The sequence below is a fragment of the Cervus canadensis genome, chromosome 19 (assembly GCF_019320065.1).
Source record: "Cervus canadensis isolate Bull #8, Minnesota chromosome 19, ASM1932006v1, whole genome shotgun sequence".
NCBI lineage: Eukaryota > Metazoa > Chordata > Mammalia > Artiodactyla > Cervidae > Cervus > Cervus canadensis.
This window is the reverse complement of record NC_057404.1, coordinates 6,522,807-6,550,502: the sequence shown is the minus strand read 5'-3', so window position 1 is coordinate 6,550,502 and position 27,696 is coordinate 6,522,807. Positions and strand designations below refer to the sequence as shown.

Sequence of the window (27,696 nt, the reverse complement as noted above, 5' to 3'; positions counted from 1 at the left end):
AATCAGTAGTACTATTTCTCAGTAGCCATAATGATAAATTGTGCTGTAATGTTTAAGAACATAAGTTAAAATTCTTTGTTTCATACACTTTTTACATTTCTATAACAAGTTGCAGTGGAACTGAGCACAACTTTTTATGCCCAGATCAAACTGAAGCAAGTGAGCAAATGTGTTTGTTTTTTTTTAATTTATTTATTTTAACTAAAGGATAATTGCTTTACAATATTGTGCTGATTTCTGCCATACATCAACATGACTCAACCATGGGTATATTATCGGATATTAACGCGTATATATGGAATCTAGAAAGATGGTATGGATGGACCTATTTGCAGGGCAGCAAAGGAGATGCAGACATTGAGCAAATGTTTTTTGAATACCTACTTGACTAACATACAGAAGCTGCTCTGATTCAAATACAAGGAATGTTAATTTACAAATATTTAAAAATACTCTACCCCCTGGGGAAAGAAAATCACTCCTTTAAGTTCCTTTTGCAGAAAGCTCCAGGTAACTAACCTTTAATTTTCTACATCATCTCTGACTTAATGTTCTGATCATATTACAGAGTGCAATTTAAACAAAGGCTGGATTTTTTCATACTCGCTTTCACAACAGCTGAATCCACATACCTATCTCTCTGGTTACTTTTGTAGAGTGCTCACTGAGATTCGATATGCTTCCCTCTAGTCCTCCCCTCCAATACTTTGTGTCCACAATGAGCCCATAAACCAGGAGTGAAAGGTAAGGAGGCAGGATTAGAGTAAATAGTAACCACGAATTCACTAACCCACAACTGCTGGCCTAAGCTTTACTTTGGGGATAAAGACTCTCCTTAAATCTCATTTTCAACAGTGAGTTGTCACACTGATATATCATTCAAACAAACAAACAAAAAACCAAACAAGAGCTACTCAAACTATATTTTGAAAGACAATAGTATTTTTAAATTTATAGATAGCTTTTTATCTCACATTTTCCACAGATCATACTGTGTACTGTGTGATGCATAATAAAATATACCATGACCCCTAAAGACACCTTCATATTTATAATCTGTGCATGTGAAAGAGTGATATTTTGCTCTTTCTGGGAATAAAAAGATATAACAAAACTTAAAAGACACAATAAAACTTTTCAGAGTGTGTGTATTGTTTGGGTTGTGCAAGTAAGGATGGCAGAAGAGGGGAGTACAGAGATACACATAAATATATATAATAAAAAATAAAGTATCTCAAAATACAAGTATACATATCCATTAATTTCCTGAGGGTAAGGTCCCCGATCATTCTATACATTTTTTTTTTTTTTTAACTTTCAGGACTGAGGAAAGTGTGAGGCACATGGTAAGAATTTAATATATATCTGATAAATGAATGAATGAATGCATATATGCATGCACAAAATATTATGGGAACATAAAGTAGGGGAGACTCCACATTGAGATTAATGGGAGTGAGTGAACTGGTGGGTGATGGGGTCAGGGCAAACAGATTTGTAGAAAATTGCTACTAATAGTTCCCCAATATCCATTCTCCCCTTCTTAACAATAGAGGGGGAAGGAGGAATTAACTATTGAGCTACTACTTTCCAGACAATCTTGACATACATCATTCCACTAAATACTCACAAACCTCCTCAGAGGCAGCATTATTATTCAGCCTTATAGGTCCAGAAACTGAAGCTGAGGGATGTAAGGACTTGCCTAAGGTTACATAGATAATAAACTTACCAAATGCCAAAGTCTAGCCCTTCCTGTTTAACACATAGCTAACAAAATTTAGAATCTCTTGAGTGACCATACTGATCTTAGTTACATAAATTATGTTTCTTTTCCAGATTGGACCACTTCTACAAAGAAGATGAACCAAATTTGAGATTCTCAACCAGCAGCAAATAAGGTATTTACTCAAGTATATTTACCACACTTCTTGCTGAATTTGGGGCTTGTACTTGCAAGATTTTCCTGTGACTTCGATCTCAGTCCAAAATGAAGAACTTCATTCAACTTGCAGGCTTTGGTTTTTGCTTCATATAGAAAATGGAGACCAAGTATCTAGCAGATTTTTCTTTCTTTTAAGTAGATATTAGCATCTATTTTATTTTCAATAAAATAAAATCTTATTTTTAAAATGATTTCATGATTTTTTTCACTTAAAACTTGAAACGTAATTTGTCAAGTTGCACAATCCAGTGCCCATTTCTGCTTTAAAACCTAGAACTTTTCTAGACCAGGCAAGAAATGTGAAGTACATACATGTTACTTTTCATCACATGATCTTTATATATTCATATTTGCATTTGTTCATTGAATCTTACTGTAAGAAAAATTTGAGAGCATACAGAAAAGCTGTAGCTATTACGACTGGCATTTAAGTCATTAGACTATTAGACCTATTGAAGTCTGTTGGAGAAGTTTCAAAGCAGCAACGCAAATGGTACACAGTAGAGGAAAAAAGCAATCTTTTCTTTTTCTCCAGTTTTAGAACATGCACTTTGGAGATAGGTTAACAGGCAATCAATGAAAAGCTTAAGATGCACATAAATTTAAATCTCAGTCATTTGGTTTTTATTCTAGAAATTATTTTTCCACTACCTTTAAGACTGAGCACAGCTGGCTCTTCCTTGGTGAGTTAGGATGCAGACTTCTCTCCAGGCCACTCAAAAATTAAAGTAGCCGTATTAAAACCCTTTGGGGGAAGTTTATACATATCCCCAGTTCCATTCAATACTTTCAGGGGTGTGAATTTGCTTGTTTGTAGGCCCATTTCAGCAACATCTTTCTTTGCAGGCAACTCCTGGGAAGGAGGCTGACAAAGATCTTTACGCAACTTGCCGTGGAAGGCTTCACCCGTGGCTCGGCGGGTGAAGAATCTGCTTGCAATTTAGGAAAACAGAAGACGGGGTGGGGGTTCCATTCCTGGATTGGGAAGACCCCCTGGAGAAGGAAATGGCAACTCACTCCGGTACAGTATTCTAGCCTGGAAAATTCCACGGACAGAGGAGCCTGGAGGGCCACAGTCCATGGGGTCACAGAGAGTCCACCACGACTAAGCGCAGCACAGTCAGTCCTAGAAGGGGCCATCTAATGTGATATCTGTGGTATCTATTGTTCTAAAAAGCGTGGAAATACAGTCGACTCGTCAGTTTTTTTACCTTTTTTTTTCTTCAATAGTTCTACACTGAGCCGTTTTAACATTTCCTGCGTGCCCGCTAACCCGCTAAACTGGGTGCTATCAGCAACACAAAATTCTTGCTTTCAAGGAGATCACAGGGGACAAGTTGGAGAAGAAGGGTCCCTTGTGATTGATTCTGGGGAAGTCGAGGATCTCCAAGCAGTCCAATTATGCAGGGCCCTTCCACGTGAGGAGGGGCAGGCACAGGTGTCCGGGGTGCGAGAGGAGGAGCAACTCAGGAAAAAAGGAAGCGGGGGCCAAATCCCGCGGGAACTGCCCTCTGGCAGCGTTCCTCCCCCCGCCGCGCCCTTGGTTGCCACGGAGACCCGGGTCCTGGGCCGGCTGACTGCGGCAGACGGGGGAGGCCTACCTTTCCGCGGCCGGAGCCGGCGGGCCCACCAGCCTCGTGCTCCACCCGGCTCAGCTGCCGCCTTCGTGGAGACGACCGCGCGGGCGGGCGAAGCCCTGAGGCGCATCCTCCCTCAGGAACCCGAGCGAAGCGAGAGCCGGGGGTCGCGACCCCCCTGCCCCGACCCCGGCGGGTGGGAGAAGCTCATTTGAACCAAACTGCCTGCGCGGACCACCGCGGCAGCCCAGCAGTCCCGGGGCCGCCGAGGGCGTGTGTGAGATACCAGCCACCGGTGCCCGAAGTGCTGCCGCGGCTGCCGCGTCTCTGTTCCCAAAGCCCCGGGGAACATCCGCCCTCTGGGGTAAGGGAAGACTCGCGGGAGCCAGTGAAAGGAGCGCCCGAGGGGCCGCAGGTGCGGCTCTTGGGGGGAGCGCTGCGCCCAAACGGGCCTCCGTTAAGGTCTCGTCGCTTCGGAGGCCATTCGGAGCCGTCTCCACTCCTCTCCCTTTGTGAGTGTGTGGAGGTTTCCCGGCTCGACGTAAGGGATGCTCGGGGCGGCCAGGGAATGCCGCCGCTAGGTCTCTAGGGCCACACGAGGTGGGTCACCAAGTGTGGTCTTGCGGAAATAGTGGTTTAAGCGGGATAATCTTTTGTTTTCACAGAGCCGATGCTTGAACAGGGAAAACCATTTCCCGGAACATCTGAACTGTAATTCAAGCTTGAGTTACCTAGGACAGTCAGGGGGGCAAACATGTTTAACTCCGCAAATGAACTGGAGTTTTTGGAAGAAACAACTGCGGAGATCTCCCAACTCTCTTCGCTGGCACTGGCAGGGGACCCAGCATGCAGCGACCACAGCTCAAGTGGTTCACCCGAAAAAACTGGCTATCCGGACTCCGTTTACATTCTGGCAGCGAACATTTTTCAGGGCACTAGACTCGAAAAGTCACCAGAGAAAGCCTTAATAAAGTATGGGAATGAGCCCTTGCCGTCCTCAACGGAATCCAAGGATGAATCCTTTCAGCGTTTGTCCTATGAGTTGGCTTTCAGTGCACTTAAGTGTGAGTAGTACCAGTTTTGACAGCCCTAAAAGAGAATAATGAGAGAATTTGTGAGGTGCATCCTCCTCGCACCCTCACACACATACACCAGCTTTTGTTTTTAGGCTTCTGAATATCTTTGGTCCGTTGCAGATGTCAAGCCTTTAAGGAGAGTTTCCAAAACAATCTCTCTCAGTCAGATATGTTTTCCACTGTAGATTTCCCTGTGCTTAGGTGGGTCAAAATTAAGATGATCATTTTCACTGCCATTTGCTTTTGTTTAGTTTTGGAAGCTTGTAAATTTATTCTTCCAAATTTTTGTAGAAATCCCTTTTAATTTGCCTCCAGGATTTGAGGTGTAATATTTCAGATTTCTTCGGTGGTGGGTAATTATCAACTTCTGAGTATGGAATTGATTCCAGTACAGAACCAAATATTTTTGCCATGAGAGCAGTCAAAGGGCCTGGAGACAGGTTTTAGGACTAGCTATCAACTGTAATACAGTATAAACTAAAGTTTGTATTGATTTGTATACTGACTGAAAAGAAGTTCCAGAAATGTTTGGAGTGTTAGCAGCATGGCTAAAATGATAAAACTTCCTAAAGAGACACCTAGAAAGGGCATTATATGCATCATTTACTTACTGTTAGTACTTTTTGGGCCTCGCACATCCTTGCTCAGAGTTGGTTAACAATTGTTCAGTTGAATTAAAATGTCCCATTAATTACTCAGCTATAAATGTGTGTTTTTGGTTGTCTACAGACATGATGTAGCTCAGCTCTGAAGCCAGCAATTTGTCATCACAGAGAAAAATTTGTGTGATGTTCAGAGGCAGCTTCTCTCTGAGTTTCATTTCTTTAGTTTCGGCTTGTGATATTTTTCTTAAAAAATCTGTCTTAGCCATTTTTCCCTCCTCCAGTTTAAACTTTCAGATTCTATTTCATCCCTTCCCTCCTCTTCTGTTTTGAAACTTAAAGACCAACCAGAGTGTTGTACTTTAAATCACGAGTCAAATTAACATTTGAAGATTTTCTCCTTGCAACAGTGAGATGCACACTAGGCATCTGTGTCAATTAATTGATGTTTAATGTTAATGCCAAAACTCTATTATAGACAATTTTTTCCTGATAAGAGTACTGAATCTTACCTTTGTGTGTGCTGTGTGTGCTTAATTGCTCAGTCATGTCCAACTCTTTGTGACCCTGTGGACTGTAGCCCACCAGGCTCCTCTGTCCAAGGGATTTTTCAGGCGGGAATACTGGAGTGGATTGCCTTTAGAAATCAGTAATAAAATTATTATTTTATTACTGAAATTATTTATTACTGAGATTATTCTTTGTAAAATTAATCCATTGATTAGATGGTCATGTTGTAATAATGTGTATGGTAGATTACTGTTTTCTTTCTCTCAATCTTTATTTCTGTTTTATGAAAGTGTCTTGTGACTGACATGTTTTAAAAACGCAGATCCCAGTTGGATAAATTATTGTCATTTGTTGTTGTTCAGTCACTCAGTTGTGTCCGACTCTTTGCGGCCCCATGGACCACAGCATGCCAGGCTTCCCTGTCCTTCACTATCTCCCGGAGTCTGCTCAAACTCATGTCCATTGAGTCGGTGATGCTGTCCAACCATCTCGACCTCTGTCATCCCCTTCTCCTCCTGGCTTCAGTCTTTCCCAGCATCAGGGTCTTTTCCAGATGAGTCGGCTCTTCACATCATGTGGCCAAAATATTGGAGCTTTAGTTTCAGCATCGGTCCTTCCAGTGAGTATTCAGGACTGATTTCTTTTAGGATTGACTGGTTTGATCTTGCAGTCCAAGGGGCTCTCAAGAGTCTTTTCCAATACCACAGTTCAAAACCATCAATTCTTCGGCACTCAGCTTTCTTTATAGTCCAACTCTCACATCCATACATGACTATTGGAAAAACCATAGCTTTGACTAGACAGACCTTTGTTGGCAAAGTAATGTCTCTGCTTTTTAATATGCTGTCTAGGTTGATCATAGCTTTTCTTCCAAGGAGCAGGCATCTTTTAATTTCATGGCTGCAGTCACCATCTGCAGTGATTTTTGAGTGCAAGAAAAAGCCTGTCACTGTTTCCATTGTTTCCCCACCTGTTCACCATGACGTGATGGGACCGGATGCCATGATTTTGGTTTTTTGAATGTTGATTTTTAAGCCAGCTTTTTCACTCTCTTTCATCTTCATCATAGGCCTTTATAAACCTACTTTTCCTTGAAATGTTCATTTTTATAAGTTCAAATTCTAAGATGAGATGGCTTTGGTTGTTTAATGATAATAATACCTTGCTTTAAATTATCATCTGAATAATTTCTGAATGTTCATATGGAATAAAGCTAGAATTCCTAAATGCAGTAGATTTCCAAGGTAATTAAGAGCCTGAATTTTGCTTTAAAATATTGGAGGTTTTTATATATTCCACTTTTGTCTTTTGTATTATCAGTGTTCTTTCAGTATTTTCACATGTGATATTTTATAAACTGAACATCTGGCTTTTATAGCATAGGTTCAGGGAATCATGGTTCAGGAAAGAAAATTCAGGATTTCTTCTCCAAGGTTTTATAGGAGCAGTAAAGCTGAAAAGGTTAATGCACAAACTAAAGAGAGCTTGGGTAATGATAATCTTTTTTAATTTTTATGATTTCCAGTTTTATTATTTGCCCTTTTGTTGATGTCCTTTGTGTGTAAGCTCTTTCAAAGCAGAGTGTGTTTTTCTGATTAATTGTTTAAAGGGTTCAGAATAATGATTTTTGAAATGATAACCACTATTCTTACTCTGCTAAATAAGACTCAAGGTCAGTTTTCTACTAAAGGTAATGAAGAGTAGTAATGAAGAGTAACCTATTCCTATTGTTTGACTTATGTCAGAGAAGTAGAGTATTAGCAGCTAATTTATTTTTTCAAAGAATCTCTGGATGTTTCAAGGACTACCAAATATTAAAACAGAAGAAAAACTGGCAAAATGATTTCTTAAAAAATAAATCAATGAACAACTCATTAAGAAAAAAAATTGAGGAAGAAGGTATTCCTGAAATTGTTGATCATCGGTTCAGTTCAGTTGCTCAGTTGTGTCTGACTCTTTGCGACCCCATGAATCACAGCACTCCAGGCCTCGCTGTCCATCACCAACTCCCGGAGTTCACCCAAACTCATGTCCGTCGAGTCGGTGATGCCATTCAACCATCTCATCCTCTGTTGTCCCCTTCTCCTCCTGCCCTCAATCTTTCCCAGCATCAGGGTCTTTTCAAATGAGTCAGCTCTTCGCATCAGGTGGCCCAAGTATTGGAGTTTCAGCTTCAACATCAGTCCTTGCAAGAACACCCAGGACTGATCTCCTTTAGGAGGGACTGGTTGGATCTCCTTGCAGTCCAAGGGATTCTCAAGAGTCTTCTCCAACACCACAGTTCAAAAGCATCAATTCTTCAATGCTCAGCTTTCTTCACAGTCCAACTCTCACATCCATAGATGACCACTGGAAAAACCATAGCCTTGACTAGACAGACCTTTGTTGGCAAAGTAATGTCTCTGCTTTTTAATATGCTGTCCAGGTTGGTCATAACTTTCCTTCCAAGGAGTAAGCATCTTTTAATTTCATGGCTGCAGTCACCATCTGCAGTGATTTTGGAGCCCCCCAAAATAAAGTCTGTTACTATTTCCACTGTTTCCCCATCTATCTGCCTTGAAGTGATGGGACCGGATGCGATGATCTTAGTTTTCTGAATGTTGATCTTATTTCTGGCTTAATTCTTTCTCCAACCTCTTCAGGTGTATATACTAATTGGTGACCTCTCAGTCCAAGGAATTGGTTGTGTCAGTAATCTGGTCATTTCAGAATCATGTAACCTGTCGGTGAAAAACCTGGCAAATGCTTTATGTATGATTGAGTTATGGCTTTGGGAATCACTTAACTGTAGTCACAGATTCCTAAGACCACCCTCAGGTTCAGTGATTCACTAGAAATACTCACAGAACCCAGCAAAGCTGTTATATTCATAGTTACAGTTTATTACAATGAAAGGATTAAGATTAAGGTCAGCACTGGGAAAATGTACACAGGACAAAGTTCAGAAGAGATCAGGTACAAGCTTTCTATTGTCTTTCTCAGGGAAGTCTTAGGGATAGTACTTAATTCTCCTAGCAACAGTGTTTGACAACATGAATGAAGGTTGTCAAAGTACCCTCTTTCCACGGATACAAAAACCCAATGTGCCTATATAATTATTCCTTTTTAAAATTGAAGTATAGTTGGTGGACAATATCCTGTTAGCTTCAGGTTACAGCTAAATTATCCAGTTACTTATTTTTTCAGATTATATTCCATTAGAGGTTATTACAAGATATTGAATACAGTTTCCTATGCTATACAATAAATTTTGTAACTTATCTATTTTACTTATAGTAGTTAATCCCTGTTACTCCCATATTCCTAACTTGTCCCTCCTTTCCTCTCTTGCCCCTTTAGTAACCAGCGTTTGTTGTCTATGTCTGTGATTCTGTTTCAGTTTTATATATAGATTCATTTGCATTATTTTTAAATTCTACATATAAGCGATAGCTTACTTGTATTTCTCTATCTGACTTCACTAAGTATAGTGTTCTATAGTTCCATCCATGTTGCTGCAAATGGCAGTAACATTCATTCTTTTTTATGACTGAGTAATATTCTGTTGTGTGTATATATACATACGTATACACACAACAATATATATATATATATATTCTGCATCTTAAGTCAGTCATCTATTGATGAGCACTTGGGTTTTTTCCATGTCTTGGCTGTTGTAAATAATGCTGCTATGAACATTGGAGTGTGTGTATTTTTTTTTTTAATGTTAAAAACTTTTATTTATTTGTTTGATTGAACTGGGTCTTAGTTTTGGCACGTGGGATCTTTGATCTTTGTTGTGGCATGTGAACTCTTCTTAGTTGTGACATGTGGGATCTAATTCTCTGACCAGGGCTCAAACCCAGGCCCCTCCCAGGTATTGGGAGCACAGAATCTTAGCCGTTGGACACCAGAGAGGTCCCTGGAGTGCATATATCATCTTGAATTAGAGTTTTTGTCTTTTCTAGATATATACCCAGGAGTGGGATACTGATGATATAGATTTTCTTAAGGAGCCTCCATATGATTTTCCATAATGGCTACAACAATTTGCATTCCCACCAATAGTGTACAAGGGTTCCCTTTTCTCCACACCCTCTCCAGCATTTGTTATGTGTAGACTTTTTGATGATAGTCATTCTGACTAATGTGAGGTGATATCTCATTGTGGATTTGATTTGCATTTCTGTAATGATTAGTGAAGTTGAGTATCTTTTCGTTGCCTGTTGGCCATCTGTATATCTTCTTTGGAGAAATGTCTACTTGGGTCTTCCGCCCTGTTTTGATTGGATTGTTTGTTTTTTTGCTACCTGTTTTATGAACTCTTTGTTTATTTTTAATATGAAGCCCTTGCTGGTCATTTTTTTACAAATCTTTTCTCCCATTCCATAGGTTGTGTTTTTGTTTGGTGAATGGTTTCCTTTGCTGTACAATCTTTTGACCAATTAGGTCTGGTTTCTTTTTTTTTTTTTGACCTGGGGAAATTGACCTAAGAAAATATTGCTGCTATTTATGTCCAAAAATGTTTTGTCTTAGTTCTCTTTTAGGAGTTTTATGGTGTCATGTGTGGTATTTAGGTCTTTAGGCCATTTTGAATTTATTTTTATGGATGGTGTGAGGGAGTGCTGTAATTTTATTGATAGAAATAGCTGTCCAGTTTTTCTAACACTGCTTGCTGAAGAGGCTGTCTTTTCTCCATTGTATATTCTTGCCTTCTTTGTCAGCTTAGACGAGCTGACCATAGGTATGTGGGTTTTTTTCTGGATTGTCTGTTCCATTCCACTTATCTTTATGTCTGTTTTTGTGCTAATACTAAGCTACTTTGGTTACTGTGGTTTTGTAGTATATTCTGAAATCTGGTAGGGTTATACCTTCAGCTTTGTTCTTTTTTCTTAGGGTTGCTTTGGCAGTTCTGGACCTTTTTTGGTTCCATATACATCTTAGGATTATTTGTTCTAGTTCTTAAAAAATGTCATGGGTATTTTGATAGGGATTGCATTAAATCTGTGCAGAGCTTTAGGTAGACTGACCACTTACTTTAGCAATACTAATTCTTCCAATACAGGAGCATGGACTATTATTCCATCTCTTTGAATTATCTTCAGTTTCCTTTATCAGTGTTTATAATTTTCAGTGTATAGGTCTTTCACCTACTTGTTTAAGTTTATTCTTAGCTGTTTTTAATGCAATAAATGAGATAACTTTTTTTTTTTAAACTTTCTCTTTCATCGTGTAAAGAACTACAATAGATTTATGTATTTGGCTACCTTGCTGAATTCATTTATTAATTCTAATAGTTTTTGTGTGAAGACTTTAGGGTTCTCCATGTACAGTATCATATTATATCCAAGTAGTGACAGTTCTACTGCATCCCTTCCAATTTGAATACATTTTGCTTTGTTTATTTGGCTGTGTTGGGTCTTTGTTGTGGCGTGCAGGATCTTCATTGAATCATGGGGGTCTTTTGTGTGGCACACAGACTCTCTAGTTGCGGCTCAAAACCTTAGTTGCTCCATGGCATCTGGGATCTTAGTTCCCTGACCAAGAATTGAACCCACGCCCCCTGCACTAGAAGCAGATTCTCAACAACTGGACCATCAGGGAAGTCTTGATTTCATTGTTGAACTCATTGGGTTTTTAGTAGCATGTTGTTTAGTTTCCATATGTTCATTCTTTTCCAATTTTTCTTTCTGTGATTGATTTCTGGTTTCATAGAATTTTTGTCAGAAAAGCTGCTTGAAATAGTTTCTACCCTTTTAAATTCATGGAGTCTTGTTTTATGACTTAGTATGTGATCTATTCTGATGTTCCATGTGCCCTTGAAAAGAATCTGTCTTCTGTTTTTTTTGGATATAGTGTTTTGTAGATATCAGTTAAGTTCAAATGATTGTGTCATTTAGAACCTCTGTTACCTTATTGAGTTTTTTCTCTGAATAATCTCTCTATTGATGTCAGTGGGGTGTTAAGGTCCTTTATTATTGTATTATCATCATGGAGTGTTAAGGTCTATTATTATTGTATTATTGTTGGTTTCTCCCTTTATGTCTGTTAGTATTTCTTTTTAATATCTATTTAGGTGCTTCTCTATTGAAGGCATTTATGTTAACAAGCATGTTATCTTCTTGCATTGATCCCTTTATCATTATATAATGCCCTTCTTTGCTTTTCTTTATGGGCTTTGTTTTAAAATTTATTTTGTCTGATGTGAATATGGCTACCCCTGCTTTCTTATTGTTTCCATTTTCTTGAGCTGTTTATTTTTTATCTCCTCCCTTTTGGTCTGTGTAGGTCTTTCACCCTGAAGTGAGTCTCATGTAGGCAGCATATTGCAGGTTCTTGGTTTGGTTTTGTTTTTCCATTCAATCTGACACTCTGTGTCTTTTGATTGGAGCATTTGTCCATTGACATTTGAGGTAATTATGGATAGGTATGTACTAATTGCCATTTAATCCTTGTCGTTATAACAAATGGAACACTCATGTGCCCTGTGGAGGTTTCAAAATATGTCTGTATGTTTTTACTTATTACCTTTGTAATTATCCCTGTGACCAGAATGCTGTCTCATCCTGAATCTTTACATGGGTAACTCCTTATCATTTGGGTGTTAGATTAAGTGTCATCTTATCAGTGTCTTCACTAGTGAGTTTTATCAAATATTTAAATAAGAAGTAACACCAATTTAGTGCAAACTATTCCAGACTAGAAGAAGAGGGGATATTTCCCACAAATTTTATAAAAGCCAACATAATCCCGATACCAACACTGACAAAGATATTATGAAGAGAAAATTATAGGCCAATATCCTTCATGAACATAAGCATAGAACAAAAATCCTAAATAAAATGTTAGCAAATTAAATTCAACAGTACATAAAAGGATAAGACATTATTAATTAGATCCTCTTTAATGTTTTTCAAGGATATAAATTAGAGATTGAAATTCCTTTATCACTACCTCAGTTATTCAGATAATGCTCCTTGGACTATGACTCCATGTGGAGCCTGGGCTTTCCTGGTGGCTCAGTGGTAACGAATCTACTTACCAAGGCAGGAGATGTGAGTTCGATCCCTCATCTGAGAGATCCTCTGGAGGAGGGCATGCCAACCCACTCCAGTATCCTTGCCCAGGGAAATCCCATGGACCGAGGAGTCTATGGGGTTGCAAAGAGTCGGACACAGCTTAGCAAGTAAACAATAAACACCACCACCACCATGTGGAGCCTGGGTCACAGGGGTCTAGGATTCATAAAGATTACAGATACTTCATTATGCCATTGTAATTTGGGTCTTTATCAAGAATTAAGGTTTATTTTGGATATGAAAGTAAAAGTACTTTGCAGTATTGGCTAAAGTGTGTTTTGATTCTAGAGTTTTCATTTTCAGCTTTGGTATTTTCATAACAGACATTTTCTTTGTTTTGTAGATCAAGATATTTTGGAAACTATATTAATAGACAGCTATATCTTCCCAAGTACCACAATAGTAAGTGTATAACTTTTATAAAATTAGCTGTCTCATGAGTGTTATTTAGAAAGTACTAAAAATAAGCCTTGGGATTTAAATAACTAGTTTGTTTAATGCTAAGACATCTTCAAAACACAGCCTTAACTCTTTCCTACTTCTAAGTTTCTAATATAGATCCTACTCCTTTCATTTTGATGAACATGCCAGAAATTGTCCTTTTTGAAAGTCTTATTTTTTACTGAATTTTTTTTTCTAGTTTGCAGTCCTTTTCTGTCTCCCAGTTTAATCAGATGATGTGAAAATAGTCATACTCCTGCTCTCTTGAAAAATAATGGAATGGGAAATATTGCTGTTAGATATTATTTGTATGCTATTTCTTCTTTGTGTTTCCCCTTGGTAGCCACATCATTTGAACAGTCTTATCATTGTGATGCTATATGATTTCCAAGACAGAAAATTTCAAGCTCGTCTCCTTTCTGATAATGAAGCATCTATAGCAGAAGTTCTAGAAGTGGAGAACCTTCTTAACAGGTAACTGTGAAGGTTAAAAGGATGTTTTATATGAATTTGTGATTAGTATTTCACTGGTGAAATAGTATACAATATAATGTGTGGATAAGGGTTAAAATTTTATAGAGAAAAAATGTATAAGTTCATAAGTTTCTTGAGTTCCTTTAAAAACAGATCTTGAACAAAGTAAATATTCTACTTAAATTCAAGTTGTTTTAAAAGCTTGAATTGTAAGATCCAACTTGTAAGTATTTGGAAAATCATGAAAAATTCCGACAATTCTTAGCACGTGCATAACTTATACTTCATTTGAAACAGCTATTATTTATTTACTTGGCTTTGTTTACAGCTCTTAAAAAAAACTAACGTATCAAACAAGAAAATTCCAATTAGATAAGAACCCACCACTTTGCCAAATTGAGAAAAGAAGAATCTATAGCTTTTACAACTTAATGTCAGTAGTTAAGAACAAAACTAACATATTTAAAATTTGTTTTCCTTTCACCCTAAACATCAGCAGAAGCCTAGCATGAGGACGATAATAGCACCTACCTAAAAAGGTGGTTGGGAGAACTAATGAAAGTAACGTGTGTAAAATGCTGAGCCAGAGCCAGACACACAGTGGATGATAGCAGATGGCCGTTCATGAAAGCCGCTGTTGTTAGGGCTTCAGGGTCCCAGCTCCCCGGCCAGGAGTGGAGCCCCTGCCTCCTCCTGTGGAAACGCAGTGTCCTAACCGGACCAGCAGAGAAGTCTCCTGTGCTCTCACGCCTTAACAGAGAGCACAGCATGGCAAACGAGCAGGCCTGTAGGGAGATGTTACCTGGTGAAGGGTCTGGAACAGTTCATGTCTCATTTTATATTGTTAGGGAACACGCGAGCAGTTTCATTTTGAAGGTTGAGACCAAAAGAGTCACTGAGTGGAGTTATAGTGATAACTTACCTTTATTGAAGAACACTTAATATGTATCAATCACTATTACAAGAAGCTGTTCACATAATAATTCTTCGAAGTGAATATTGTTACCAACCTGTATTTTTACACAGAGGAAAACTGAAGCACAGACATGTTAAAGGAACCTGTCTAATGCCATAGAGCTAGAAAGAGAAGTGCCAGAATTCAAATTCAGGAAGGCTAACTCTAGAGAACTTCCCTGTGGCTCAAACGGTAAAGAATCTGCCTGCAGTGCAGGAGACCCAGGTTCGATCCCTGGGTCAGGAAGATCCCCTGGAGAAGGGAATGGCTATCCACTCCAGTATTCTTGCCTGGAGAATCCCAAGGACAGAGGAGCCTGGTGGGCTACAGTCCACAGGGCCCCAAAGAGTCAGACACAACTGAGTGACTAACACTTTCACTTTCACTTCAGAGCTCAAGATTTAACCATTTATATGCTACTGTTCCTTCCACTTAAGCTGGTGAATCTTGGGTAAAGTATGCTAGACGATGACATATATGACATAGTAATATGTCAGTTGTAGCCATGAGAAATTTGGGGATGGAGAAAAGCAAAAGCAATTGAATGTAGGTACCTTAGATAAGCAAGGATCTTGCTCCTGTTTACTACATAAGTTCCTGGGCAACCACTTCACCCCCCATACCAGTGCTAGGGAACCTGCCTTTGAGGATGGGTACCTAGGATGGGTGCAGATACACTGGAGAAAAAGTGGTGGGGCATTGTGCTTTGAGACGAGCTCTGAGTTTCAGCTTTCCTGAACTGCTTTCAGTTTCCACTTGACTTAGGACTAAGGCGATTCTCATGGAAATAGCAGCTTAGTCTTAGTGTGCGTAATGAGAGCTGAGGTTAGGCTAAAGCAGCCAGGAAAGCCACAGAGCTCTAACCAAGCAAGAAAGACCAGACTGTGGTTTCAGCAGCAGCAGATTCTTAGCTGAGAATGCTAGCAAGGCAGGTAGGAAATAGGACAAGCAAAGACCATGGCTCACGAGGCCAGAAGAACCGGAAGATACTATTGTCTAAGGTTCCTGATTCCTCAGATTTTTACTTTTCCCTGTAATACATACCGTGCTATCTCCTGCCTGGAGGAGGTTATCTGGTTACGTTCCTGTCAGTGCAACAGAAACTACCCGAACCAATCGAGCTTCATATAATACAGATCTTATTCCCACATTAGTTATTTTATATCCAATTCATAGTATGTTATAGGAGAAATGTGTGTATTTAGTGGTTTAATTGAAGAGAATAGTAGTGTAATATACCAGTATAATGGTAACACTGAGAAAATCCATGTATAATGAGAAAGATAATGCTGAGAAAATACATGTATAAAGATAACCGAGAAGGTTTTAATCAAGAATCACAGCTTTCAAGTAATAGAAGCTATTTTCAGTTAGCGTGAGCAAAAATGGAAAATGTTCTTAAATAGATCCTGGAATGTCTCATGCAGTTCAAAGACTCAGGAAGAGGATGAAATCAGGAACTGGAAAGATGTCAGGATTTTCTTTGCCTCTTTTTTTCTGCTTCTCTCTTAATATCTGCTTCATTCTCCTTTTCTCTCCTGATTTGCCTTCTCTGTTTCTAGCCTACAAGGAAAAAGCCTTACTGCTGTACCCCAGGTCTTAAGCTTACTTATTACACTTGTATGTTAGTTTCTTCACTTAGATTAATTTATTATCTCTACACCCAATTCTAAATTCTACCCCTTCCAGGGAATTTGACTCCTCGTGGGTCAAGTGCACTCCCTTGGGCCAGTCCTCCATAGCTAATGGAGTAGAATTCTGAACTCAGAATGTTGGAGGCCAGCCTCTATAGATCATCTAGGTCTTAGGGCTGGGCAGTATTGTCCCCAGGGCAGTAGAATCATTTTAAGCTTGAAGTATACCTTAGTATGTTTCTACCAAGACGATGAAGACTAATTTTAAGAGGTGATAGAAGAAGCAGTTATTTAACAAGAAACTGAATGAGAATCACTTTCTCCTTATAAAAATTGTGTTTGATCTTTGTTGTTGTCTCTACCCCAGGTCCTTGTGTTTTATCCCTCTGTGTACGAACCGGTATCTTTTTCTTCGTTTGTTTATGGCTCTAGGGATAGAGCCCAAGATGAACCTATTATCATTCATTTATTTATTATTTTTGCCTGTGCTGGGTCTTTGTTGCTGCACGGGCTATTCTTCAGAAGTCCACGGGCTTCTCATTTTGATGGCTTATCGTGGTGGCTTCTCTTGTGGAGCACAGGCTCTGGGGCGCTCAGGCTTCAGTAGTTGTGGCCCATGGGCGCAGTAATTGCAGTTCTTGAGCTCTAGAGCACAGGCTCAGCAGTTGTGGTATGTGGGTTTAGTTGCTCTGTGGCATGTGGGATCTTCCCAGATCAGGGATGAACCCATGTCTCCTGCATTGGCAGGCAGGTTCTTTACTGCTGAGCTACCAGGGAAGCCCTATCTTTTTGATACATGCAAGGGCTTTAAGAACTCATTTCTTGTACAAATGCAACTATCTTTGAAATAGTGTGACCGGATTAAATAAAAGGAGACCACAGCTTCTTCCTTTCTTTCTCTGCATGCCTCATACTACCTCAAGAATCTGATTCTGCCAGATAATTTGTTGGACTTTGGTGAGGCAAAACTAGAAAATGGACAGTGAAATTAGAAAATGGGCAGTGAAAGACTGGAGAAGCAATAGGAGAGGAAGAACTGAGTAGCCCTTCCTCCGAAATCACCCAAAACTGTCCTGTTACAGTCAAGGCACCACCAGCTTCTTAGATATTACCCTTGATTCTTCTTTCCTGCCCTCCCCGGCGCCCCGGCCATACCTGTTACATCGAGGTCTGTGACTCCAGTTGGAGGCCGTATGCTGAATGTGGCTACTTGTTTCCGTTTCCACGCCTACTGTCCAAACCCAGGCCATTTATCATCTGTCACTTGGACTACTGCGCTAGCTTCTTCATTCCCTTCCTGTAACTCTTCCTTCTTCACAGTATCTTCCATAGATAAAGTGATCTTTTAAAAACGTAGTTATATAGTCATGACAGAGTGTCTTGGATCAAACTTATTCATTCCTCCTATAAATAACTGTGCATGCTAAGTCGCTTCAGTTGTATCCAGCTCTTTGCAACCCTATGGACTGTAGCCTGTCAGGCTCCTCTGTCCATGGCATTTTCCAGGCAAGAATACTGGAGTGGGTTGCCATTTCCTTCTTCAGAGGATCTTCCAGACCCAGGGGTCGAACCCGCATCTCTTACATCTCCTGCATTGGCAGGCATGTTCTTTAGCACTAGCAGCCACCTGGGAAGCCCCTATAAATAACTAGATGGACAAAATATATGAGGCAAAGATTTTGGACATTAGACAAAAAGCAGCACAGAAATTTAATCCTTGAGAAAATGAAAACAAATGAGGTGAGCCCTGGAATAGTCCTGGCTTTATGCTTACAGGTACTTTCCAGCTGCAATGCAGGAAGGAGGATCTCTAGAGAAAACTGTAGTCTTACTAAATTAACAAAACAGAGATCAGAGTTTTGGTATGATCATTTTTCTTCTTGATTTTATTAATGTGGTAAGGTTATTTACCTTGAATGATTCATGAATGTTAATTCATGGATTTGGGGGATAAATTACATTGCTAAGATATCCCTTTTCTTCTATTCCCAATTTTCTCATTCACATAATGCTTTAGTTTCTCATATGCCAAAATGCTTCTGAACACTTGTTCATGGGGTTTTATCTCTCATATTCTTTCCACCTCTTCTTTGGAAACTCTTAGCCCATTTTACTTACTTAGTGAATATTGTGAAACAGTTCTCAGTATGATGTCTGATTTTTTTTTTTCCCCCTTTGGGAAATTCAAGCAGTTCACTGAAGATTATCTTTTGGCATTAAGAAAATGATTTATATTTAAAGAGAGCCACATTTCTTTTGTGTTAGGCATTACTAATGGCACTTCAAAACTTGAGACATTTTGAGAATTCCCTGGTGGTCTAGTGGTTAGGACTCAGTGCTTTTACTGCGGAAGGCCTGAGTTCAGTTCCTGGTTGGGGAACTAAAATCCCACAAACCACGTGGCACAGCAAAAAACGAAGACAAAACCCACCGCCACCAACAGCAAAACACAAAACAAAACAAAAAACCCCTTGAGATCATTTGTTCTTTGTATATAAAATTTCTGATAATTTTAAGCTAAAAAGGAATAAAACCCATTTCTTTTAAAAAATAAACTAACAGAAAATGGTATACTAGGTAGGATTCCTTTTTGACAACCAGACAGGAGTCCAACTCAAACTAGATTGGGCAAAAGAGAAATTTTATTATAAAGTATCTCACCCAAGAGTTGCACAGTGAGGCTTGCGGGAAGGACGTGGCTGCTTCTCCCACCTGCGCCCTGTGACTCGGGCGCCCTCGGGACTCTCTTCCACTCTGGTCTCTGCCTCGCTTCAGCTTCCTTCTTACATCTCCTCTTTCTCTTTGTAGAGTGGGAAACTTGGCTGCTGTCAACTCAGCACCACAAACCAGAAAGACTGACTTGGCGCTCTGTTACTACATACAAAAATTCACTTGACTGGTTTGGGTCAAGTGCCCACCCTCTGCCGATCCGCTGTGGTCAAGGAGACAGAGTCAGTGCACAATACCTCCCAGTGATTTAGGCCATAAGATTAAAAAAGAATCATTGGGTTTTCATTTTATGCTAACCAGTTCTTGTTTTTCTTTCCTGTTATTTGTAACTACGAGATATGAGATAATCAGAACTGGGAAGGACTTGATACCAGTTCATGAAAGCTCCTTGATCTTGTCAAGACTGCACTCTCGCCATCTCTGAAAACACAGACTGACCTATAGAGAGTGCCCCAGGCACGGTGCTTGGTGACTCGCGTGGTACCAAGTGAAACTCACTCAGTCGTGTCCAGCTCTTTGCGACCTCATGGACTATACAGTCCATGGAATTTTCCAGGCCAGAATACTGGAGTGGGTAGCCTTTCCCTTCTCCAGGGGATCGTCCCAATCCAGGGTTTGAAGCCAGGTCTCCCACACTGCAGGCAGATTCTTTACCAGCTAAGCCACCAGGGAAGCCCCATGATGCTAATCCCCACAGTAATAGCAAGGTAAACTGGTCACATTCTACAGATGAGAAAACTGAGGCTGGTGAGAGCATCATACCTGAGGTCACACAGCTAGTAAGTGACAGAGCCTGAATTTAACTTCAAGTTTGTCTGACTCCAAGCCCTTCATCTTTGCTACATAAAATTTGTCTTTCAACCAGCAGTTGTTATAAACAATTAAGATATACAACAATAGAGAGACAGCAAAACCTGAAAAAAAAGAAGCAGAATTATTGGGTTTCCATTTTTAAAAATTTGGGGGGGATTCCCATTTTCAAATATGGCAAATTTTAACTTTAGACTTCAAAAACTTGAAATAGAATTATAGAGTATTATAATTCTAAATCTAATTGTTAATTTTTCAAGTGGGAAATTGATAGTCTTGTCTTCAATGCAGTAGTTACCAAGAATGGATTTTCTATCTCTAGTTTTAAGACAAAATTGGCTGCAGCATTGGCAAGATGTCGAATCAAACATGATGCCCTTTCAATTTACCACATTCTTCCAGAAACAGTTAGGAACCAAGAATTAAGGGCCTCCACTTTGCCGCTTTATGCTTGGATAAATACTTGTAAAATCAGGTGAGAGTTCTAATCAATTTCTTTACTCAAGTCACTTGCCTTTCAAAATAATATGATAAAAGTATTACCTTTTTAATGGATGAGGGGCTCATCTGAGGGAGTGAGTGGGAATTATAGTTTCATTCAGGATTTTATCACCAGATTACCAAAAGTAATTTAATAAATGTGTTAACTTTTTTGTCTCTAATTTTTTTTCCAACTTACTGATGGCTTAAATTATAAGTTCCATTAGGTGCCATATATGCAATGATACTTGTATTTATTGTAGGAACAAGATGCTGATATTAAATACATTTTTATGTATTACATTTGTAATTATAACCCTGTATTTACAGCCCTGAAGAAGTTTATTACACTTTGAAGAAAAATGGCTATAATAAAGTCAAATCTGTATTGCATATTGATAGTAAAGTCTTTGCTGTGGATCAGCATTGCTCTGATGTCTTAATTTTTCCATCTCATCTTAAAAGTGATCTTCTAAATATAGATCTTTTTAAAGATTATAAACTTATATTTCAGGTAAACAAATTTTTACTTTCACTGTGGTTCTCAATATTGTGATTCTCTCAATAATCCTGCTCACTCACAGAATTCCTCTACTTAAAAATAAAACCTAAGAAATTGATTATATTTTGTATAGGTTGTCAAGGTTTATAAGGCCTAATTTCCACATAGAAGTATAAAATTAATACTGCTACATCAGTGTTCCTGTCGTACTTTGGCATCTTTGCCCCATGTGAAGTGGGCATATTGCACGGAACATATTCTCCTTCCAAGACACCATAGATGGGGGAACTTGTATTGCATATAGCTGAAAAGCTATATTTTTCTCTCCCAAGGGAGGATTCAAGAGAAGGCATGGTTATTCCCTTTTCTCTCTTCATTTCTGGGGAAGATGCTAGTGCCAGCCTGCATTTGAAAATGCAATGTGTAATACGTTCCCATTATCTCTTTATTAGTCTTACAGCTTTGATTTGTAAGATACGTATAATGGCTATCAATACAGGAAGAGAATGTGAGTTATAATGGTATTTCAGTAGAATGAAAAATAAAAGGTTCAAGAAATTGAGTTAAATTAATTTTTATGTCCTTAGATTCCAGTTCTTGCCTCAGACTCCCTTTGACCTTGTAAGGTTCATCCCTTCACGGTACCTGCGTTCTTGGGTGGTGTCTCTTGGCCTTATCTTGCGGTGGCACCTTATTGAGCACTGAGATCAGCTGCATAAACTCATCTGCTTAGCCCCCTTTTTAAACTTGCCAACCATCTCACTTTTAATCTCTGTGAGCTAGCAGCCAGTTAGATGACAATGTGATGGGGAAGAAAGAATGGCAGTGGCAGATGAGTACATTTTCATGAAGGTTTAAGAATGGGAGCTAAGGCAGGACATCAGTAATCTATTAGTCACATTTGGGGAGTTTGGCATTGCCTTATCACTATCAGTTCAGTTCAGTTGCTCAGTTGTGTCTGACTCTTTGTGACCTCGTGGACCGCAGCACGCCAGGGTTCCCTGTCCATCACCAGCTCCCGGAGCCTACTCAAACTCATGTCCATCGCATTGGTGATGCCGTCCAACCATCTCATCCTCTGTCGTCCCCTTCTCCTCCTGCCTTCAATCTCTCCCAGCATCGGGGTTTTTTTCCAGTGAGTCAGTTCTTCACATCAGGTGGCCAAAGTATTGGAGTTTCAGCTTCAGTCCTTCCAATGAATATTCAGGACTGATTTCCTTTAGGACGGACTGGTTGGATCTGCTTGCAGTCGAAGGGACTTTCAAGAGTCTTGTCCAACACCACAGTTCAAAAGCATCAATTCTTCAGTGCTCAGCTTTCTTTGTAGTCCAACTCTCACATCCATACATGACTACTGGAAAAACCATAGCTTTGACTGGACAGACCTTTGTTGGTAAAGTAATGTCTCTGCTTTTTAATATGCTATCTAGGTTGGTCATAGCTTATCTTCCAGGGAGCAAGCATCTTTTAATTTCATGGCTGCAGTCACCATTTACAGTGATTTTGGAGCCCCCAGAAATAAAGTCTGTCACTGTTTCCATTGTTTTCCCATCTATTTGCCTTGAAGTGATGGGACCAGATGCCATAATCTTAGTTTTCTGAATGTTGCGTTTTAAGCCAACTTTTTCATTCTCCTCTTTCACTTTCATCAAGAGGCTCTTTAGTTCTTCACTTTCTACCATAAGGGTGGTGTCATCTGCATATCTGAGGTTATTGATATTTCACCTAGCAATCTTGATTCCAGCTTGTGCTTTATCCAGCCCAGCATTTCACATGATGTACTCTGCATATAAGTTAAATAAGCAGGGTGACAATATAGAGCCTTGACGTGCTCCTTTCCCAATTTGGAACCAGTCTGTTGTTCCATCACTATATAACAGTTAAATGATAACAGTCATAATTTAAGCTAAACCAATTTTGTTTGTTAATTTTATAAATATAAACATATAAATTTATAAAGTTTATAAATATAAACTGCTAACTTTATATTTTAACATATAGTTAAGGTGTTTTAAACTCAAAATGAGCTAGAGAACCTCAAGATTTCTGCCAATACCTTGTTTTACCTAAACCCTTTGAAATTCTAATCACACTCTTATCTTGTAGGACAAATCTCGAAGTCTCGCTGTCCATTCTGTAAAGGCTTTATTAAATATGGATGATGATATCTTAATGGTCAATACAGGTTCTTGGTACACAGTTGCCCATATGTCAATCTTAACAAATAACAATACTTCAAAAATATTTGTGTGTGGAGTACGATCACAAGCTAAGGATCCTGACCTAAAGAACCTTTTCACAAAAATGGGATGTAAAAGTATGTACAAATACTTATTTCCTTGGTGTTATGTTCTGTAAGACTTAGAAATGTTAAAAATATTTGAATTTGTTATTTTTTTGTAATGCAAAACTCTGTATATGAAATATACTCCTAAAATCCCCACTATATCAGACTATATCCCCACATCAGACTACTGTTGCTTAATATTAGTTAAACAACTGCAGTTTAAATTAATGAATATATTGGCACTTTGGTATATTGCTTAATGTTGAGCTACTACATAATTTGAGGTTCAAACAATAATTAAAGTAAGTGGTAGAAATTGTCATCTCTTAAAACATAAGAACACAATCACAGGAGCACTTAAGGGATAAAGCTAATATCTAGGACCAGTTTCTAAGTCCTTAGGCTTCTTATTTTTAAAAAATGTTTCTATTGGATCAAGCTGTGACAAAAGATAACATTTTATTATAGGTTCAGTGGAGCTGGAAACCTAATCTTTTGACAGATTCACAGGGTCAGAGAGACAGTAAGTAGAATTCAGGGCTTAACGTGGAGAGGTAGACTGTAAATTCCCAGGATTTCATTGGAGCACAGAAGTACACTCTGAGTAGTGATCAGTCCTTTGATGAACTAAAGCCCAAATTCCAGTCATCTCAGTTCCCAATTGAATTAAGGTGATGTAAGATTGCTGGTCCCAGGCTTCGCTGCGTACCAGAGGCAAAAGTAAATTCTCTTTGGAAGAAAGTAGCAATATCCTGAGTCTCATATTATCTCCTAAATTTTTTCAAATACAGTGTTTGGCACTCAAAAAAAAAAAAAAAAACAAAACCCAAGATAGAAGAAAGATGTGGGTGAAATAAAAAGAAAAATACTGCAGTAGAAGAAAGCCCACAGAAGTTCCAGGTGCTGGAGATACCAGATGTGGATTTATGATTAGTATGCTGAAAAGAATAAATGGCAAGTTGTAGAATTCCAGCAAAGAACTAGAAACTTTTAAAAAGCCAGAACTTTTAAAAACTTTTAGAGCTTTTAAAAAGCCAGAAGAAAAATCTAGAACTGAAAATACAATATGTGAAATTAAGAAATAGATAGATTTTAACAGTAAATTAGTACTAAAAGGAGGAATCAGTGAACTGATGAGTCAGAAGAAACTATCCAGTCTGAAACATCAGGAGAGAAAAGGATGAATAATATGGAAGAGATCATAAAATACACATAAGACTCAGTGATCCAGTGATCTCATGTATGTTGTGATTAGGAGCCCAGAAAGAGAGGAAAAAAGGAGTTGAGAAGAATCAATATGTGAAATTCAGGTGGCGGGGGTGGGAGGGGGGCGGTGTTTAAAAATTGCTGAAAGTCACAGATTCAAGAAGCCTATGAACTCCAACAAAAAAAATTGTGTAAAAAACATGCTAGGCACATCATAGCATAACTGCTGAAAACAAAAGATAGAGAACAATGTTCAAAGCAGTGAGAGAGAGAACACATGTTACCTTTAATGAAATAGAAATAAAAATAGAGTTAGCTACTTCAACAGAAACAGCTGAGGCCAAAGATGGTATCTTCAGTGCAGAAAGAAACTGCCAGCTTAGGTTTATATACTTAGCAGAAATTTCCTTTAACATAAAATACATTCTCAGAAAAGAAAACCTGAGTTTGTCACCAGCAGATACAATAAATGAAATACTAAAGATTATTTTTTGAGTAGAAGGAATATTATCTCATACAGAAAGTTACAGGTGCTGGAAGAAAGGAGCAATGGAAAAGGTTAGTACCTAGGTAAATCTAAATAGTTGTAGTATAATATCTTGTGGGATTGTAAACTAATGTCTTGTGGAGGTAAAAATATGGGTCATGTGTAATTAAAACAATGGTATATAATTTAGAGAAGGAAATGAATTAATGTGTTCTCTCATCCTTGCTTTGTCTAAGATATGATAAAGGTATCATATCATTGGGTTGCGAAAGAGTCAGACACAATTTAGTGACTAAAACAACAATGAATGTGTTATAATATCGGAGGCAATCAATCAATAAAGAATGTAAAAATAATAGCTAATGTGGAGATGTGGAGTATGGAATTGGAAACACCGTATTAACATATACAAGGCAAAATAAATAGAAAACAAGTATGTAAATTAAACTTAAAATATGAATATATAAATCAATTAGTAAACATATTAACTATGCATGACTAATACTTAAATTACAAGACAGCATCAGTACTGGATTTTTAAAGATCAACTGTAAAATGCTGTTTGTAAGAGATACCCCTAACATAAAAGGATATTAAAAATTGGACAGAAAAAGATATCCAGTAAACATTCTAATGAAAAGAGATACAGGAAAGCAGTGCTAACTCAAGAAAAATTACTAGAAATACAGTTAGAACATGTTTAATTCATCAGTACTAAAGAAGACTAATACAGTCTCAAAATATATAAAGCCACATTATCTAGAATCAGCAGATAAAATGCTCTGTATATAGAAAATTCTAAGGAATCCATGAAAAAAATGCAAAGTTAATGTAATCCCTATTAAAAAACCCTAGGTGGTGTTTTTCAGAAATTGACATTCTGTCTTAAAATTCACATGGAAATCGAAGGGACGTGGAATAGCTTTGGAAAAAAAACTAAGTTGTAGGACTCATACTCCTTGATTTCAAAACTCACTACACAGCGTCAGTAACCGAGACAATGTGGTACTGGCATAAAAGATAAACATGGATCAATGGAATAGAATTGAGAATTCAAATGTAAACCCCTGATTACATTTATGGTCAACTGATTTTCAACAAATGTACCAAAACCATTCAACAAGGAAAGAATAGTCTTTTCAACAAACGGTGCTGGGATAACTGAATATCCACATGTGAAAGAATAAAGTTGGACCCCTACTTCATCTCATACACATAAACTGGGTAAAAAACCTATTTATTAGAGGTAAAACTATAAAACTTTTAGAAGAAAACACACAGGTAAACTTTCAGACCTTCAATTTGGCAGTGGTTGTTTAAACACCAAAAGCACAACAAAAGAAAAGATAAATTGAGCTTCATCTAAATGAGAACTTTCATTCTTCAAAGACGGCCATACCATGTCCTGGCAAGGTATGGAACACTAGGAATGCTCAAGCACTGCTAGTTGGATTATAAATTTGTGCAGTGACTTTGGAAAACTAGCACTGATCACTAAAATTGAAAATATACATGCCTTATGATGCAGCATTTCACTTCCAGTTTTATTACCCCTAGGCATTTTTGCCTAGTTAAGGAGAGAGAATAGGAACCACTGGGTAACCAAGAAGTAGAGGAAGAGAAGTGTCTCGTTCTAGAAGCACTCCGACTGATAGACGATAAAAAGGAGACAGAGTTAGAATATGACTATTGCGCAGCACCCATACTCATACCATAAAGGCGATTCAGTGAATGAATACGACACCACTTGTGAATTCGCTTTGTGCCCTCCACCTCCCAAGAGAAAAAAGAACTCGAGCCTAAATTAAGCTCTAAAGATCCAACTACTAACTTACAGGAAGTACAGAAGACAAGAACGTGTTAAACTACTCTCTAGGAAACCAATGAACAAAATCCAGCCTCTGGGAAACTAGTAGTACAAGTGACAATGTTACATTAAGAAATAAATGGTAAGAAAAAATGGAAAAGGTACCTGTCAACAAAAAAATTTAAAGTAAGACATTGACTCATTGCAGTGTGTGTACCTATGTAACTCCTGATTTAAACAAACTAAAAAAATTTTGATGTGTGAGACTTGGAAAATTTGAGCCATGATTGGATGCTATTATAATTTGATGACAATAAGGAATTACTTTTTAAAATGTATGGGGTTATATTTTTAAAGGAGTTCTTATCTTTTAGATAAATGGTGAAATATTTCATAGTTCCAAAATAATATGGGGGGGGGATGGAAGTGTGTGCAGATATAGATGAAAGAAACATGATTGGGCATCAATGTTTCACTGTTGAAGCAATACAATGAACATTTGAGAATTCACTATATATTATGGGTTTTTTTGACATAATGTTTGAACTTTTGCAATGAAGAGTTAAAAATGGGGAAAAAAGAGAAAGGTGCACTTGATTAAAAAAATTTTTTTTTCAAAAGAGACATAGTAGAAGATTGATCAGACAAGAGAAAGGGGTAGGGTTTCGCAATTTCAGGAGTGACTCCTCAGCAGATGAGGAGAATGAGAGCCATTGTAGGACCAGAGGGGTTGCCCTAATACAGGGTCAGAGACAGTTACAACCTGAGGGAAGGCAGACGGTCCTAAATTACAGGGTCCCCAAGGACCTTTAGACTGCGCCTAAGTAAAAATTATAAAATGCTAATAAAAGTATAAATGCTAATAAAATTTTTTCCAGGGAAAATAGAATATAAAAGGGGATAAAAAAAAAATGGGAAAGGGAAGTAACCGGTACTGAGCATTTATTGTATACTAGGCACAATGCTAAGCCTAACTACTTTATAATCTTCACTACAAGTAAATGAGGTGTGGACAATAATATCCCATTTTACAAATAAGGAAATAGAGGCTTGTCACACAGATACAGTAAATAGTGAATTTGGGAGTCAAACTTGGGTATTTCTGCCTCTAA

The 27,696-nt window shown here is 38.4% G+C and overlaps 1 protein-coding gene across 1 annotated transcript in view; it reads left to right on the top strand.

Moving 5' to 3' along the window:
• The first annotated feature begins 3,421 nt into the window (after nucleotides 1–3,421).
• Nucleotides 3,422–27,696, top strand: part of NSUN7 (NOP2/Sun RNA methyltransferase family member 7) — a 37,462-nt gene continuing 13,187 nt past the window's right edge. The window contains exons 1-7 of the mRNA XM_043438771.1: nucleotides 3,422–3,886; nucleotides 4,188–4,586; nucleotides 13,115–13,173; nucleotides 13,556–13,686; nucleotides 20,138–20,290; nucleotides 20,626–20,809; nucleotides 22,904–23,114. Of these exons, the coding sequence (XP_043294706.1) occupies nucleotides 4,277–4,586; nucleotides 13,115–13,173; nucleotides 13,556–13,686; nucleotides 20,138–20,290; nucleotides 20,626–20,809; nucleotides 22,904–23,114 (1,048 nt within the window). The 5' untranslated portion in view covers nucleotides 3,422–3,886; nucleotides 4,188–4,276. The remainder of the gene's footprint in view (nucleotides 3,887–4,187; nucleotides 4,587–13,114; nucleotides 13,174–13,555; nucleotides 13,687–20,137; nucleotides 20,291–20,625; nucleotides 20,810–22,903; nucleotides 23,115–27,696) is intronic.